The sequence below is a fragment of the Colias croceus genome, chromosome 19 (genome assembly GCF_905220415.1).
Source record: "Colias croceus chromosome 19, ilColCroc2.1".
In the NCBI taxonomy this organism is placed as follows: Eukaryota; Metazoa; Arthropoda; class Insecta; order Lepidoptera; family Pieridae; genus Colias; species Colias croceus.
This window is the reverse complement of record NC_059555.1, coordinates 2,944,575-2,960,790: the sequence shown is the minus strand read 5'-3', so window position 1 is coordinate 2,960,790 and position 16,216 is coordinate 2,944,575. Positions and strand designations below refer to the sequence as shown.

At 34.2% G+C, this 16,216-nt stretch overlaps 1 protein-coding gene and 1 long non-coding RNA gene across 3 annotated transcripts; one reads left to right on the top strand and one right to left on the bottom strand.

Annotated features, from left to right (window-relative positions):
- Positions 1 to 567: 567 nt before the first annotated feature.
- On the top strand, positions 568 to 10,292 carry LOC123700400 (nose resistant to fluoxetine protein 6-like). Its single transcript, XM_045647610.1, has 10 exons — positions 568 to 690; positions 2,764 to 3,000; positions 5,359 to 5,525; positions 5,684 to 5,762; positions 6,182 to 6,285; positions 6,745 to 6,915; positions 7,176 to 7,326; positions 8,352 to 8,538; positions 9,335 to 9,474; positions 10,110 to 10,292. Exons 1-10 carry the CDS (start codon positions 568 to 570, stop codon positions 10,290 to 10,292), a joined length of 1,542 nt encoding a protein of 513 aa, XP_045503566.1.
- A 1,695-nt stretch (positions 10,293 to 11,987) lies between these two features.
- Positions 11,988 to 13,003, bottom strand: LOC123700376. 2 transcript variants are annotated; one of them, XR_006752614.1, is made up of 3 exons: positions 12,958 to 13,003; positions 12,514 to 12,563; positions 11,988 to 12,440 (listed from the first exon to the last, which is right to left on the bottom strand). It is a non-coding gene; the product is annotated as an uncharacterized LOC123700376 (long non-coding RNA). The 2 variants fall into 2 exon arrangements; XR_006752613.1 differs by lacking the exon at positions 12,958 to 13,003 and adding an exon at positions 12,824 to 12,852.
- Between the last annotated feature and the right edge of the window lie 3,213 nt (positions 13,004 to 16,216).

Here is a 16,216-nt window from a genome sequence, read left to right as displayed (position 1 = left end):
AATCGGGTATCATAAATTCATAATTTACTCGGTTATTCTTTACTCGGTTATTTATATCAATAAATAGAAAAAGATTTAGTAAGTATGTAGGAAATACTTATAAAATTTTATAGGATAAGAAAAAAAAAGAAAAGTTTTTGAGATTTGAAAACTTTTAAAAACCTAACTATTTTTTGTATTAAGTACATTTTTATCCGCCACCGGGAATCGAACCAGATCCCCTCGGTTCTGCGTTCACGTTTTTTCAAGGAGGCGGTCGAAATAATAATACCTAGGTATATCACAAAGGTAAAAATGTAGATACACCTATTTAATTTAAAAAGCTTTAGCTTCACTCCTTAATTATTACCGATAATTTAGACATTAGATAATTAAAGAGACAGTCAATAATACATTTTTATTTAGCATCACATCAACATCAATCCGCTACGCTCGCTACCAAAGTTGAGCGTTGTCGCAATAGAGAAAATTTGACGCTTCGTTAAAAGCTTCAAGAAAATCCCAAAAGGTACATAAGTGTACGTGTAATACGAGAAAATCTTTCTTTCAGTAACGGAATACAACCGTATGCCACCACAATTTCAACAAGATAATTATGATAAATGTTTAAATGAACCTGATGGTGTTTATTGTTCTGTGGAATTTGCTCTAGTGTCTGATGCACCAAGTGACCTTTTGACAATGATTCAGGTGAGAATTTTTTCTAAGAACCAAGTAAACGAAGACAGATACAAAATAAGGAAAAAATATTACTCATCTTAAATACTTAATAATCGTAATAATATTAGGATGTGACGACCCCATCGCCCACGGTTGGAATATCTATTGTCTATGTGACAATAGATATTCCACCCGTGCAATCAGTCAACCCGCAGGACACCTTGTGGCGGGTGTCGGGGAGTAGCGACCCCGCGGGAACCGAGTGCTCCCGGGGGAGGCCCCTGTCTTCATCTCCGGCTTGCCTTCACCGGCCGGTCAGAGTGAAGCCTGACGAGGACAGGCCAGAGTGGAGTCGCGAGAGCTTTTAGCTCGAAGGGTGGATGCGAAGCGTAAGTGGCGAGTGGGCACGTGATGCTGGACCCTCAGGGAGCGCGTGATCGTAGTTTAAAGTCCAGGGACGCCTCTCCACCCTTAGCTGCTCACAATATGTTGCCCCCTTGTCGCACTATTGCACCGACTTATTTCGGGGGCCCATACAGTGAGAGGGCGAGTCACCACCTGCCAACATATTTTTACTTTCTTTTAGTAGAAAGGCAGGTGCCATAGTTTCCCATAGTCCCCAGTTCCAGTCCATTTAGCATCCCAATCCATAGCCCAATTATTAAATTTCCATACCCTGCAATAGTCCTACATCGGCCGCGGACTGCCTAGGGCTGTATCTCTATAGTGCAGTCATGGGCAGGCTGCGGCTGGTGTCCCCCAACACATTAAAAGTCTCAAAGGGCCTCTGCGTGTTGGATCCGTGTCCCCACGTAAGCCTTCCAAAGATCCGGGTACCGTCCTTCTGGTGGTACCCGAGTATTATGGAAATGAGAAATTAAATAACCTTTAACTACCCATAATATGTCATTAATGTATTGAACCGTCACCGACAAGTTCGTTTTTGAAAAAAATAATCATTTTCCACCATGGAAATAAACATTGATTTAGAGTATTCGTCTGTCTGTATATTAAATATAGTTTTTAACCGACTTCAAAAAAAAGGAGGAGGTTATCAATTCAGCCGGTATAATTTTTTTTTTGTATGTACACAGATTACTCTGAGGTTTCTTAACCGATTTACGTGATTCTTTGCGGGATGGTGGTTATTAATTACTACATATTATTTAGATGTGCTATTTATTAAATAGGTTTGAAGTCGGTGCCAAAAACTAAGCACTTAGTATAAGCCCGTGCATCGACATCAAACCTTTTTAGTAAATAGCACATCTAAATAATATGTAGTAATTAATAATATCAAATCTTTTTTATTTATTACTTTTCCGTTTTTGAAGTCGGTTGTTTTTAACGCAGTTATTTTTAGCATCTACTAGCGGTCCGCCCCGGCTTCGCCCGTGGTACATGTTTACGTTTTCCCTACATAAGAACCATCTTCGTACTTTAAGGAATATAATAAAAAAATAATTATCGAAATCGGTTCAGCCGTTCTCGAGTTATGCGCTTACCAACACATTTTGCGATTCATTTTTATATATAAAGATTAATTCTTTAAATTTTACAAATAGGTTCATCTTATTTCAAACAGGTTTATCTACAAAATATATGGTGTTTTTTTTCATCGGGAAGCTATTAATGATTTAACGTCTTCCAATTGTATTCAAATATAGAAATCAATGCAAAATATATAAACGAAATATTCAAAATAGATGAATAATGATTTATTTCTGGTTTGATTAATATTATAGATTCATTCGGGCGCCGGTATATCCGAATAAAAATCGCAAGTTTTCCACTGGAATAATATGGGTAATAATATCCGTGATAGTATTTTTAAAATTGTTATGTAGTACTAGAGAATCTTCCTTTAAACGAATTTATTAACTTTACTCACGTTAATATAAAAAAATACGAAGAACCAATTTAATTATTTATAAAAATTATATAACATTTTATATTAATATTGAATTCAGTCTGTCATTTCGAATGTTAAAATGACAATATTTCAATGAAACCACGACGTGAATATTTATTTCGATTACTAACCAACAAGCGATATTAGTCTTACTTGCGTTTTATAATTAATATTCTTATAATGTATTTCAGGAGTACTCAGAAAACAGTGATCGCCATTTCAACCATACAAAACCACATTACGGAATATGTTTAACGCAGTCATGTCGAAGTTATATAAAAGATAAAGCAGTGGGCACAAAGGAGAGCCTTGAGGGATGCCTCAACGAGTCATTATGGAATGAATACAAACTAAAAACCAAAGTATTAGGTAACATTAAATGCACAAAATCCAACGAAGAAGTAAATGTAGACGGTGCAGATATTGCAGTTCTACTTCTGATATCAATGATTATAATCATCAACATTGTAGCAAGTTTCTACGATTTTATATATGGGAGGTGTATAAAAAAGCAAGGTAATTAATTATTTTAAAGATGATTGAATTAGCGTAAGTAAACTAGCTGATCCGAGTTCAAATTAAAACATATTGTTATTGATGACATACATAAATATCATATATCTTCCATAATAGTGTAGTTTCTACTTCACTACATAGTATAAAACAAAGTCGCTTTCTCTGTCCCTACATCCCTATGTATGCTTAAATATTTAAAACTTCGCAACGGATTTTGATGTTTTTTTTTATAGATAAAGTGATTCAAGAGGAAGATTTTAGTATATAATTTATTAAATTTAGACAAAGCGGGCGAAGTTGCGGGCGGAAAGCTTATTAAGATGGATAAAAAGAGACATTTATAAAGGGATCATTCGCTACGTACAGAGCTTTGAACTTTACTTTTACCTGACATTAAATTATGTATCGCATTTATTTAATAATTGTTTGTTTTAGAGTATCAATATTAATTATCTGTTGTACCTTGTTTACTTTTTCATATTTAACATTTTCATTATTTTATCTCAATCAATATAATATCATTCCATGCATGCATTTCGAATTTTCATTAACTGTGTTTCAAGAATACTAAGTATTTCAAAACATTTTTTGACGTGACAACGTCTTATAATTCGATAGAGCCGGATGCATGCACGAAAAAACATGACTCATGCGGCGTTACCTCGCTCTGAGGCGTTCCATGTGAAGTGCAAGCGAGAGCGCGTTGTCACGTTCTACTATCGTCAGTAAACCGACTTTACAAACAACTAATTTTTTTTCAGCGAATAAATATGTTATTAATTTTTCAATACAAAAAAATTGGTTAAAACTTGTCAACATCCGTGACAGATCTGATCTTCGGCAGAACCGACTGAGAAGCCTGGATGGACTGAAGTAAGTTATTAATGTTCTTTACTATTTTAAACCGACTTTAAAAAAAGGATGTTGAGTGTTGGAGTTTGCGACTAAGTTTTGTGATTTATTTGTTATTTTTTGAAGTATAAGTGATAGGACTTCTTAGGCGCATTGAGAGTAAAATTTAATGTCGCGTGGGCAATACCATCACGTCATGGAGTTAGGCAACGATTAGGAACGATTGAATCTTGCCAAAGAAGTTTCATTTCTGACACGTGAGCTCGGTACACACGAACTTTTTTTATTATATTCTGTGTTGGCTGACTCGCGTGGCTCGTTTGTATTACCTTGTTCATTGTAAAAAAAGCTATTTTTTTGACAGACACATGACACATTAGACGTAAATAAATATTTGAAGGTATTTAATTATAACCCAAGAGTGGCATTCCATCAACATGAGTCCCCTTAAAAGTTATGCAATAACTTTATTGCTTATATTATACCATTATTTTTTAGTAATTTGGTAAACTAATATTTTTAATAGGTTACTTCATATTTGTTACACTTTTAAGAAATAATGTGAATTTGATGTGTATTTAACTCTAAGGTTAGGTTAAGTTTGATTGAATAAACGAATTTGAATTTGAATTTGATGATATGTCAGTTATTTCTTCAATGTGTCTGGCAAGATGTAAAAAGCATGAAAACTATCCGGCTCTTGAGGTAACATCTTTTTATACGTCTCCAAGTATCATGTATAAAATTTAGCTTTTATTCCATACCGAAACTTAGGTACTATTTTAAACTTTCTTTATAAAATATCGAAGGTCTGGCCGTCGTGGGCTCTTCATCTATTATGTTTATTTCGCAGAGCGCTTACGATATGTTTGGTTATTATTCTTCATTCAATGCAACCGTTGGTACTACTTTGTCAGGATACGCACTTTCTGGAATCGGTAAGTAATAAAGTGGTGAGGAGTTTGTTTGGAAGAAGGCTCACATTTTTTGAAGTGAAAACTTCTTTAGCGGCGTTGGGTATAAAATCTTAAACTCGCGTCAGGACACGTGGCCTGATCGAACAAGCGTAAGACGGATGTTTTTTTTTTAGCCCTTATATTCCATGCGTAAGACGGATACCATTCCAAAATATCAACATGCTGAACGTTAATAATCAAGTTTTCACTTCTGCCGGCACTCCCGGAGTGCAACCCGTCTTTTTTTTTACTGAAATTCTTCTAAACGACGAAAGGTTCTCTGTATGTAGCGGTTTTTTGTTTATGTATATGTTTAAAAACCGATAACTCCGTGTTTTCTTTCAATAAGAAGTCGTTTAAAATAATTCCGTTGCTACGTGAAAGAAAGACAAACAAACAAACTTTCGTTTATTTAATTGAATTATCCAACCAATCACTTAAAACTAATCTCCATGTTTACAGACATTTGACTATGTGGGATATCAATTTGGATACAACGCCACAATAATTGTTCAAATATTTTTCTTAATTTCGGGATTATTACTGTCATACAATCTGCAAATCGCGGCGGAGACCAAAACATTGGACTGGCTTGAAATACCAAAGCGAATCGGTATACGATGGCTGAGGTAAATATTTTTAAAATAAATACTAATAGAAACTGGCAAATATAAGGTTTTGATTAAATTTTCTTTATATCCTCAGCATGAAAACCCATATTTATTCCCAGAAAACGAACTGTGTTTTTATTATTTTTTGTGTTCATTATAATTTATTTATTTTGTAGATTGACGCCACCATATGCAATTGTTTTAGCCATAACATCTACATGGCTCAAATATGCTGGATCGGGACCCTTTTGGAAGGTAATGTGAAAGTTTCGTATATTGTGATCAGAACTCTCAGAAACTTGTGGTTATAACTTGTTATTGACTAATCGTCATCATCATCATCATCATCATCATCATCAGCCCATTAAGTTCCCATTGCTGGGATACGGGCCACTCATATGGGCTCATCCGTAATCCACCACGCTGGCCAAGTGTGTTGGCAGATATCACATGTCGTCGAATTTTTTATTCTTCTGCACATCGGTTTCCTCGCGATGTTTTCCTTCACCGTTTTAGTATCTAGTGGTGAAGTTATAAAATGCACAGATAAATAATTTAAAAGTCATTTTATTTCCTGCACACCCGGTCTCGAACCCTCGTCTACTCAAAGGGAACTCACCACTGAGCAACCACTGCATAATTGACTAATATGTAGATACTTGGTTTTATTTCAGATAATAGTAAATGATGCAGTGACTGATTGCCGCCAATCATGGTGGATCCACCTCTTTTACATAAGAAATTATTATAAAAATAGCAAGTGCATGCTTCACGCATGGTTTGTATTTTTATGTATTTAAAATATCTTTCTTACCTTCACAGTTATTAGTTATCTATTTTTGTTGCTCAACAAGCAGTACACGTATAAATTTCCTAAAAAGCGGGTTTGTTCTGCGACTAAAATATCGTAAAGTTCATTGAAATCAAGTAACATACCCAGCTCACTTTACTACTTATATAGTACTAGCTTACCGCCCACGGCTTCGCCCGCTTTCTCTAAAACGATTTCAGATTTAAACTATCCTATCTCTCAAGTTGGATCGAACTGCACATTGTGTGTGAATTTTATTATAATCGGTTAAGTGGTTTAGGAGTCCATTGAGGACAAACATTGTGACACGAGATTTATATATATTAAGATTAGTTTAAGACATATAAATATAGGTTTATCCCATTTACATACAAGTATATGGATGATGCTAATAAAATCGTATTAAAAACCAACAAAAATTTTCAGGTATGTGGCAGCAGATTTTCAATTGCACATAGTTGGTTTGATCCTCTGTGTGTTATTTAAAGGACACATAAGAAGGATTTTTCTGGTCGTCTTGTTGATGATTGGAGTTATAGCACCAGCTTTTCATACATACTTCCAAGATTTGAATGGATCGTTAGTTGTAACATTGGAGTAAGTTATCAATTTAAAAAGTAAACTAAGTGAAACTTTTGATATGATTTGAACACCTAGTTTTGATACAAAACGTACTTTCCTCACCTACTTCTTGCATAATAAATAAACATAAAATATCTAAATTGAATATAAGATGGTTCCGTTTTCCTTTTTAATAAAAAAAATGTAAATATAAGTATGTATAATCTACATTAATGTTATATTTTTTATCAAACTTTTTTATTATTTTTCCAAGAAATATTTTTAATTGATTTCAGAATGATAAGAAACATATATACCACTGACCCAACATTTGTGAACGTGTATACACCCACACACACGAACATAGCTTGCTTTGTCATTGGCCTTGCACTCGGATTAATTATCTACAACATGAAAAATAGAAACTTCGATATTGCAAAGTATAGGGTAAGTAACTAACAAAAATATTTGAATAAGCGAAGTAAAACTTGTACAACAATTATTCATCATTAAGCCGAAATAATAATAATTGACATAACTTAAAAAACACGTGAAAAACACAATTAAACTCAAGAAATTGTTGTATTATCACCATTATCACCAATCGTTGATAAGTGTACAATATTTGGATTCAATTTGTCTGTTTAAACTATGTCGAAATCGAGTTTAAAGGATTCGGTTACAAACAAATATATTATGGTACGGGAGCTAGCAACGTTTTAAAAAAAGTCATTTTAGTATAGTTGGGTTTTTGATATACTGTTTCTCTTGCTATTTCGGTTACAGTCCGGGCTGTCTGGCTGGCGGTAGTGATTGCGTTTATTAGTGCGCATCTTATCTGCACAGGAAGATATATACTTAACTGTAGTCATTTTTTAACGCGTAATTTTTAATCTTTTGTTTTTAGATAGATCCATCAGACATAATTTTTTTATTGCAAGACGTTTTATTCGTTGTTAAATGGGTGCCATACGCAATTTTTTATTTAAAATAATTAAAATGTCATCGAAATAAGTGAAATTACATCTTTAAAAATAACTCTAAATTAAGGATATTTTCCTGTGCAGATAAGATGCGCACTAATAAACGCAACCACTGCGGCCAGCCAGACAGCCCGGACTCTAACCGAAATAGCAAGAGGAACAGTATATCAAAGAACCAACTGTACTAAAATTCTCTCTTGTCAACGTTGCTACAACGTTGCTATACGATTATGTAGTATAAAACAAAGACGAGTTCTCCCTATCTATAATCAATATCCCTGTGTATGCTTAAATCTTTAAAACTACGCAACGTATTTTGATGCGGTTTTTTAAATAGATAGAGTGGTTCTAGACAAAGATTTTAGTACATATATAATTTATTAGGTTTTAGACAAAACGGGCGAAGCCGCGGGCAGATAGCCAGTAAATAGTATACAAAAAATTATTTTACCCTGTGGCGCAGACAGCTTCAAATGCATTAATTTTCAGAAATACCTGCCCATGTACTACGCAATAGTGCCAGTAGGATTCGCCCTTGCTATAGCAGGCATGGCTGCATACAGAGACGGTCCACGACTCTCTATATACATACGAGTCTTGTTCTCTTTACTACTAAAGCCTGTATTTGGGATGTGCATCGCAGTTTTAATATTTGGTATGGTGTTCAAATTTGAAGGTAAGTTTTTAGCATAGCTAAGGTTTATAGGTTAGGTTTGCAAATGTCATTTTACATTTCGTGCGCATGAGTGTACAGGAAACACATTAAAGTTCAGAAGGTGTCATACTTGGTGTCATATCATGACGTCTTCATGCCAGAACACGTCGTGAGCGTAAACATTAGTACCTACTACTAATAGCAGCATTAGAGCGTCAACACGAATTTCGCAATGTAGATAATAATTTTACTGTGATTGAATACATACCAAAATCATAATATTTTTTATCTCCGAACTTACTTCAAATACGAAGAAATTAAATTAGAGCATCAATGGAGGAAGTGCATTATGACTGCCAATTGTTAACATATTATACAATTTATTTAATGTGATCCAAATCGTTTGACTCTCGTAATTTATCCGACGGGTTCGACTAAGGGTTCATACGCACGATGCGGTTAGCCGCATTACGGCTAGCCGCGCGGCTGACCGCAGGATGCAGTTGCGAATGCAGCCAGCCGCATTCGTAACCGCAACGTGCGGTTGAAGAACCGTTGCAATTTGCGGTCACGTCGATCCATTTCAAAGATGGACGTGAAAGAAATTGCAGCTATTTACTAACACCCACGCGATTGGGCCGCCCGCGCCGGCCATCATTTTTCTTTTTGTCATTGCGTAATCCTGAAGAACCACCATACTTGTACAAATGACCAATAATTTCTGTCCCTATCTCCCGATCGAATGTATATATGTGGAATAGTAGTGAGTGCTTTAAAACTGAACAAAAATGTTTTAACATCCTTTTTATGTTTTCAGGAACAATTCGCGGATTCTTGGAGGCACGCATTTGGACTGTTATATGTAGAGTTTCCTATTGCGCTTATCTCTGTCACATTGCCTTAGTCAGGATGATGACTGGTTCCAGTATCATGATACGAGTCAACGTGATAAATTTAGTGAGTAACTCTGTAGTAATATTATTATGAAATTCATATTAAATATTTTTTTTCACAGGTCAAATGTATAATTACGCCGTTTAAAACGGCTTCATTAGTTAACAAACGTTCGGCATTTTCTATTCTGCCGAGAAACTGACGCCACCGAAATTATACAATTTAGCTGTGACATAAAATATACAGGGTGTCGAAAACTTAGTATACTATTAGTTCAAAGCATCATGTAGTTTTTCATACGCTTATTCCGTAAAAAATAAACATAATATCCTTGAAGATTTTTTTCCAATTGATAAATCCTTAAAACCCTATGTGTTCACCCCTGATTGACAGCGCACAACCATCCACACAAGTGCTTACATTTAACGGTGCATTTTCATCAGTGCGGATGCTCATTTTAACCCCACTATGTCAAATTATTTTAGTGTAAACAGGTGTAGAGCATTCTTTCGTTGTTCTTAGTGCGTTTGAAAAGATTCTACACAATAATACTAAACAACACTGAATACGAGTTTTCATATATTATGAACTAAAAGATCACGAATGAATGTTGTTGCTCTAGCTCTATGTTCGTTTGATGTAAATGCACCGTAAGATTATGTATATTTTATACTAATAATTTATTTCGTTTGTTTCAGATTAATTTAACCCTCGGCATGGTCTTCATGGCTTTCTTAATAGCAGTGGTCCTGTATCTTTTCGTTGAGGCGCCATTCTTGGGAATCATAGACACGATTAGAGCGAGAGACACAAGCCATCGGAAAGCAAGCGTGAACAGTTTAAAGAACAAAAAATTAATTGAAGGAAACACTGCTATATAATATTAATATAGTAGAACAATTTTATAGTTCAATATTGTATTAACCCATTGAGCCCCAAGCGGCCCGATCGGTCCCAGACACGATAGATTTTCTATTGTGTCTACTGTATACTACATTATTTTTATGAATTACATATTTTTAGTTGACAGTTGATAGATTCTTAACTTAAATGTAACTTTATGGTCTAAGAGCCCGTGGGAGATCGTCCTTCACCGATCTGATAACCAGATGAGACGTATTTTTTATTAAATATTTTTTGAAGTGAAACTTCTTTATCGGGGTTGGACAAAAATTTAGTGTAACATTTTTGCATTACGCTGTAGGCGTGACATTTTTGTGTTACGCCGTAGGCGTGACATTTTTGCGTTACGCCGTAGGCGTGACATTTTTGCGTTACGCGCCAACTTTTTCACATCCCTAAGTTTCACTTCTTACGTGTGTACTCTAGTACACGCACACATTTTTTTTATAATCAAATATGCCTATAATTGCTTGCCTATCGAAAAGTGGTCATAACTATTTTTAATTAAAATTACCTTGGTGGTCCAGATATAAGACGTTTTATTGCTTGATTTGTAATCATATTCAATGTATAAAAAATATTGGAAATAGGAAAAAAAGTGTATAATATAATAGTATTAGAAATTAGAATGATTGTTGGAACTGTTACTGGTTATGTTTGTAGCATAGATTTGTATGTTAATCTTCACGTGGATTTCGTTTATCTCTTATAAAATAAATCTTTTATATGTTTATGACTATGTGTAATTTACTAGCTGCTCCGCGCGGTTTCACCCCCGTGGCTCTACTCCTGTTGCCCGTAGCGTGATGAAATATAGCCTATAACCTTCCTCGATAAATGGGCTATCTAACACCGAAAGAATTTTTCAAATCGGACCAGTAGTTCCCGAGATTAGCGCGTTCAAACAAACAAACAAACATACAAACAAACAAACAAACAAACAAACTCTTCAGCTTTATAATATTAGTATAGATATGACTAAAAATGGAATAAATGATTTTCATTATAAATGGAAATAAATATTTAAAATCTAAATAATGTGTTATAAAATTCTGCTACAGGTACCTCTACCTACATCGCTCCACCACCAAAGTGAAAACTAAATTACTTTCAATGTAACCGTTATAATATTATATAGTTTCTATTTATTTTTAACCGACTTCAATAAAATGAGGAGGTTATCAATTCGGCCGGTATATAAATATTTTTTATGTGTTAATCTACACCGATTACTCCGAAGTTTCAGAACCGATTTACGTGATTCTTTTTTTTATTTGATGCGGATTGGTGTTGAATTGGTCCCATAAAAATTGTATTCAGGTAAGCCTAGTAGTTTTTATTTTATGAGCATTTTTGTCTGATCTCGATGACTTAAGTGAAATGAAGCAAGTAACTTTGATTCACTTCCCGGTAACCAATTGAGCTGAAATTTTTGAGTCGGTTTATTTTTATTATATTCGATTCTTGTATCGAAATTATGCACAAGTCCATTCATGGTAATATATACCAAAACGAAATTGCAATTAAACTACGATTCCAATGAAATACATTTTTATTAACACACACATTAAAAACTAAAACACACGTTTTCAAAACACATATTAAAAGTATTGTATAATAGTTAATTTATATTTAATAGATATTCTATAAAGAAGACGAGGATTTATGACAAATCCAAGGATTTTTAGTTAAAAATCCTACCTAGTTAGGTATATTGATAATCTTGTAAGAAAAGCTTATGTACGAGATCCTTATTAAATTTAACACGAGTGCTGAGAAAATAGCAAAATTCTAATCATAAACCATTTGAAAACTAGCCTTAAATCGAACATCAATACATATTATATGACTAGCTGTACTACAAGATTTAACCCACATTAAGTTAGGGCACTATTTCAACCTTCTAGGAGTTGATTTTTTTATTGTCCTATTTTTAATCTGGATCTTCAATATCTTTCATAGGTTCCATTCAAATCCGTGCTTTGGTTTAGCCGTGAATTTTTAACACAGACAATCAGAAGATTCATAAAAACGTGCATCTCATAAGCTATAGGTAATGTTGATTTTCTGTCATTGTTTGGGCCTTTCTCGAATAGACTACATTGTAATACCTAATCTAGATAGTTCTGAAACATTTCAATTCATAAATTAATGTTAGAACTAATTTAACAAACAAAAAGATTGAATGGAGGTTCTTACTTTTGGAATTGGATAACTGTTATGGTATACGTGATGACAATGCCTGTAATCTGTAAAGAAAATATGTGAGTCACTTAATTATCTTAATATATAAATCTCGTGTCACAATGTTTGTCCTCAATGGACTGGAATGGAATGGAATGGATAAAATTCGCACACCATGTGCAGTTCGATCCAACTTGAGAGATAGGATAGTTTAAATCTCAAATCGTTTTAGAGAAAGCGGGCGAAGCTGTGGGCGGTAAGCTAATATGTCAAATAAATTATAAGCTTCAGAAAGTACTAATGAAAATTAAAATACAAACTTTACTTGGAATTTTTGCAGCAACTTTGGCTCGGCATCTCTACATCTATCAATAAAAATGTGCACATTAAAATTAGTGCATTAATTTAGAAGATAGGAAGCTATAGTAATTATACAACTCTATATTAAGAAACAAATACCTTAGAGCACCCAGTTTTTGATCGGTAGTTAAAAAATATTTGTTTAATATTTACCGTAATCATAATAGATCTAGACAAGGTAAAGATTCCCAGTGGTGAAAAGCTTTGCTTCACCAACAGAAGGCTTTTCATAAATATGTTCATGTCTAGTGGCATTTCTTCTCCTATCTTCATGGATTTATAGGCTAACTGACATAGAAGATTCTTCAGAGTTACTGTCTAAAAATGGAATGATTATTACAATATTTAAAGGAATGTTTAAAAAAGAGCGTGTGAGCCGTGCGTAGGTGTCAAAAGTGAAACTTCTTTTGCAAGATTCAAAGATACCAAAATCGTCCCCTTACTCCATGACATGACGGCTTCATAACGGTATGGCCATGACGCAACCTTGAAATTTTACTCTCAACGCGCCTAAAAAAGTTTCATTTCAAAAAATATTTTTTTTTACAAACTCAAGAATGTATGTAAGTATCGGTGTGGCCTCAAATTAAGTGATATAGGGATTTTCTAAAGAAAGTTTAGTGATTTGTATTTTAAACTATATTAAATTATTTTAAAATAACTTATACACTCACCTCTTCATTGATTCGTTGACAAGGTTCGATAAAAATGTATATTCTATACCAATGAAAGATAGCCCATTGGATTTGAATTGCTACTTTCAAAGTGTTTGTGAACATCCGTTCGTCTGAGAAAATATTAAATATTTTATTATTATTTAATAGCATACACATTTTTTTTAGTATATATACATACCGATTATTTTAAATTATAGTAAATAATACACAGCCAGATACTGATAACTTTCGTTCAAGCTAAGATTCTTTTTTTTTTTTTTTTTTTTTTATTGGTAATAGGGAAGCGCTTGACCACAATCTCGCCTGATGTTAAGCTGAGATGCGGTCTAAGATGGAACGCGCTTCCCTAGAAGGTACCTGTTCACTCTACGCTTGAAGACCCCCATATTGTACTCGTCGGGGAACACAGACTCAGGAAGCATGTTCCAGTCCCTCGCGGTTCGGATAAAGAATGTGGAACCGAACCGCTTAGTCCGGGTACATGGAACGTCCACCATATGGCGATGCCTAGAATCTGTGCGCCTCGACGATCGATGGAAGAACGGGGATGGCGGAACGAGATCGTGCAGTTCCGCAGCGCACTCTCCAAAGTGTATCCGATAGAAGACCGATAAGCTGGCCACTCTGCGGCGGTGACCGAGGCTCTGGAGCTTTTTGCCTATTCTTTTCAGTACTAAGAAATAAAATGCTGTAAGTGTGCTTTTCTACCCGAAATGTACGAGTATGCGTAGCTCCCTAGCTATGTGTTTATAAGAACCAATCATGTCGCTTCATTTAGTATTTGCAGCGATACTATTGGTTTTATATCCATAAACGCAGCGATCTATGCAGTTTCACACTTGGGTAAAATCAAGTACATAATATGTATATATTATATGTGATACTCGTTGCACTCCGTATCACCCGCGTGGTTCCGCTCATGTTGGTCTTAGCGTGATGATAATATATTATTAGCCTTCCTCGATTAATGGGCTATCTAACAGCGAAATAATTTTTCAAATCGGACTCGTAGTTCCCGAGATTAACGCGTTCAAACCTTTGTTACATACTCTTCAGCTTATAATATTAGTAAAGAGTAACAGTAAAGTTTCACCCAAATCTGTCCAGAAGTTTTTTTCGTGAGAGTAACAAACTTACAAACATCCATCATTCGATCATCAAATTTAATTCTCCGTTTTTTTTTTAACTAAATCCATATAAAGCATACGGATTCACTTTAATTTCAATACTCACCATCATTCCATATCAGGCTAATGTTAAAGAAGGTGATGATCATCGAAGTCACAATGGAAGAAAATATTAAAAAGGTCAAATATCCATATCCCTTATTAACTTCCATGATACAATGGCATAAGGTAATGTAGGCGCGGTGTGTCTTACGAACTAATAGTGAACCTTGTGACGACTTGTATGACCAATTCTCATCTAAAAAATAAATTAATATATAAAAGTACCTACCTATATTATTTAATGATAGTATTAATAATTGTAATTGTAAAAATACGCATGATTTTTGCGATGTGTTTTTAAAAATAAAACAGTGGTGTTCCAGCCATCCTCGTACTTCAAGGAATATAATAAAAAAAGATTTATTTAATTCACAACAATAAGCCACTTTGTGCGATATTTATGATATATATATTATATATAGATAATGCATTTAAGAAAAAAGAAATTACCTTTGATAACTTCCGAGAATTTATCTGTCAAAATAACAAATGCGGAGTGAATTTCGGAGCAAGTTAAAGCAAATACAACCTCTAGGAATGAATTAAATATGTATTGAAAATAAAAAACTCCATAAGTCCATACTGCAATATCTAAAATATGTAAAAATATATAGTTTAAAATACCTAATTCAAATATTTTGACTTTTATATTTACTAGTGATTCGACTAACATATGAAAGAAAATAATATAAGTATTCCACGTGGAGAAAATCATAAACAGATTTTATCAACTGTGAATGTTTACTGTGAATAATGATCAAAACTTTAAGCCGCGTTTCCATCTGCACGAAAACTTTCCCAAGAATTAATATCCGACAGTCTGTCTGACAGCAGCTTGCAAACCTACTTGCAGGTGGAAGCCCGGCCTTAGACTTGCCAGCTGCTGTCAGACAGACTGTCGGACATTTCTTGCGGAAGTTTTCTTGCAGATGGAAACGCGGCCTAAAGTTTCGATCTTTAGACTTTAAACCATAGAGCAAGAGCAATCTTTCGTGATATTTTAGTGTACAAACGAAAACTCGTATTCAATGTTGTCCAGTATTAGAACATTGCATAGAATCTTTACCAACGCACTAAGAACAACGAACGCTGCCTTACGCCTGTTTACACAATAAAAATTTTACTAATTAAGGAGCATTCGTTTGATTAATGTATTGAACTATTGAATACACATAAATGAGATACCTACCTTCATGTCTTTCGTCCTTCAGTTCTGTATAAAAATTTACAATTAGAAGATAAAAATGTGTAAATAAGAACAGAAACGTCACTATAATTTTATTCTTCTCTCTGGTGTGTATTTTATTTGCATAATTTTCACATTCTTCCTTCGACAGTACTGATTTCGTTGTCTGTTTAAGAATAAAAATGCCTCAATAAACTTAAAAGTATATTTTTAAAGATCAGGATAAATTTAAGTACATAATACCTGATATTCTATTACCTTAATCT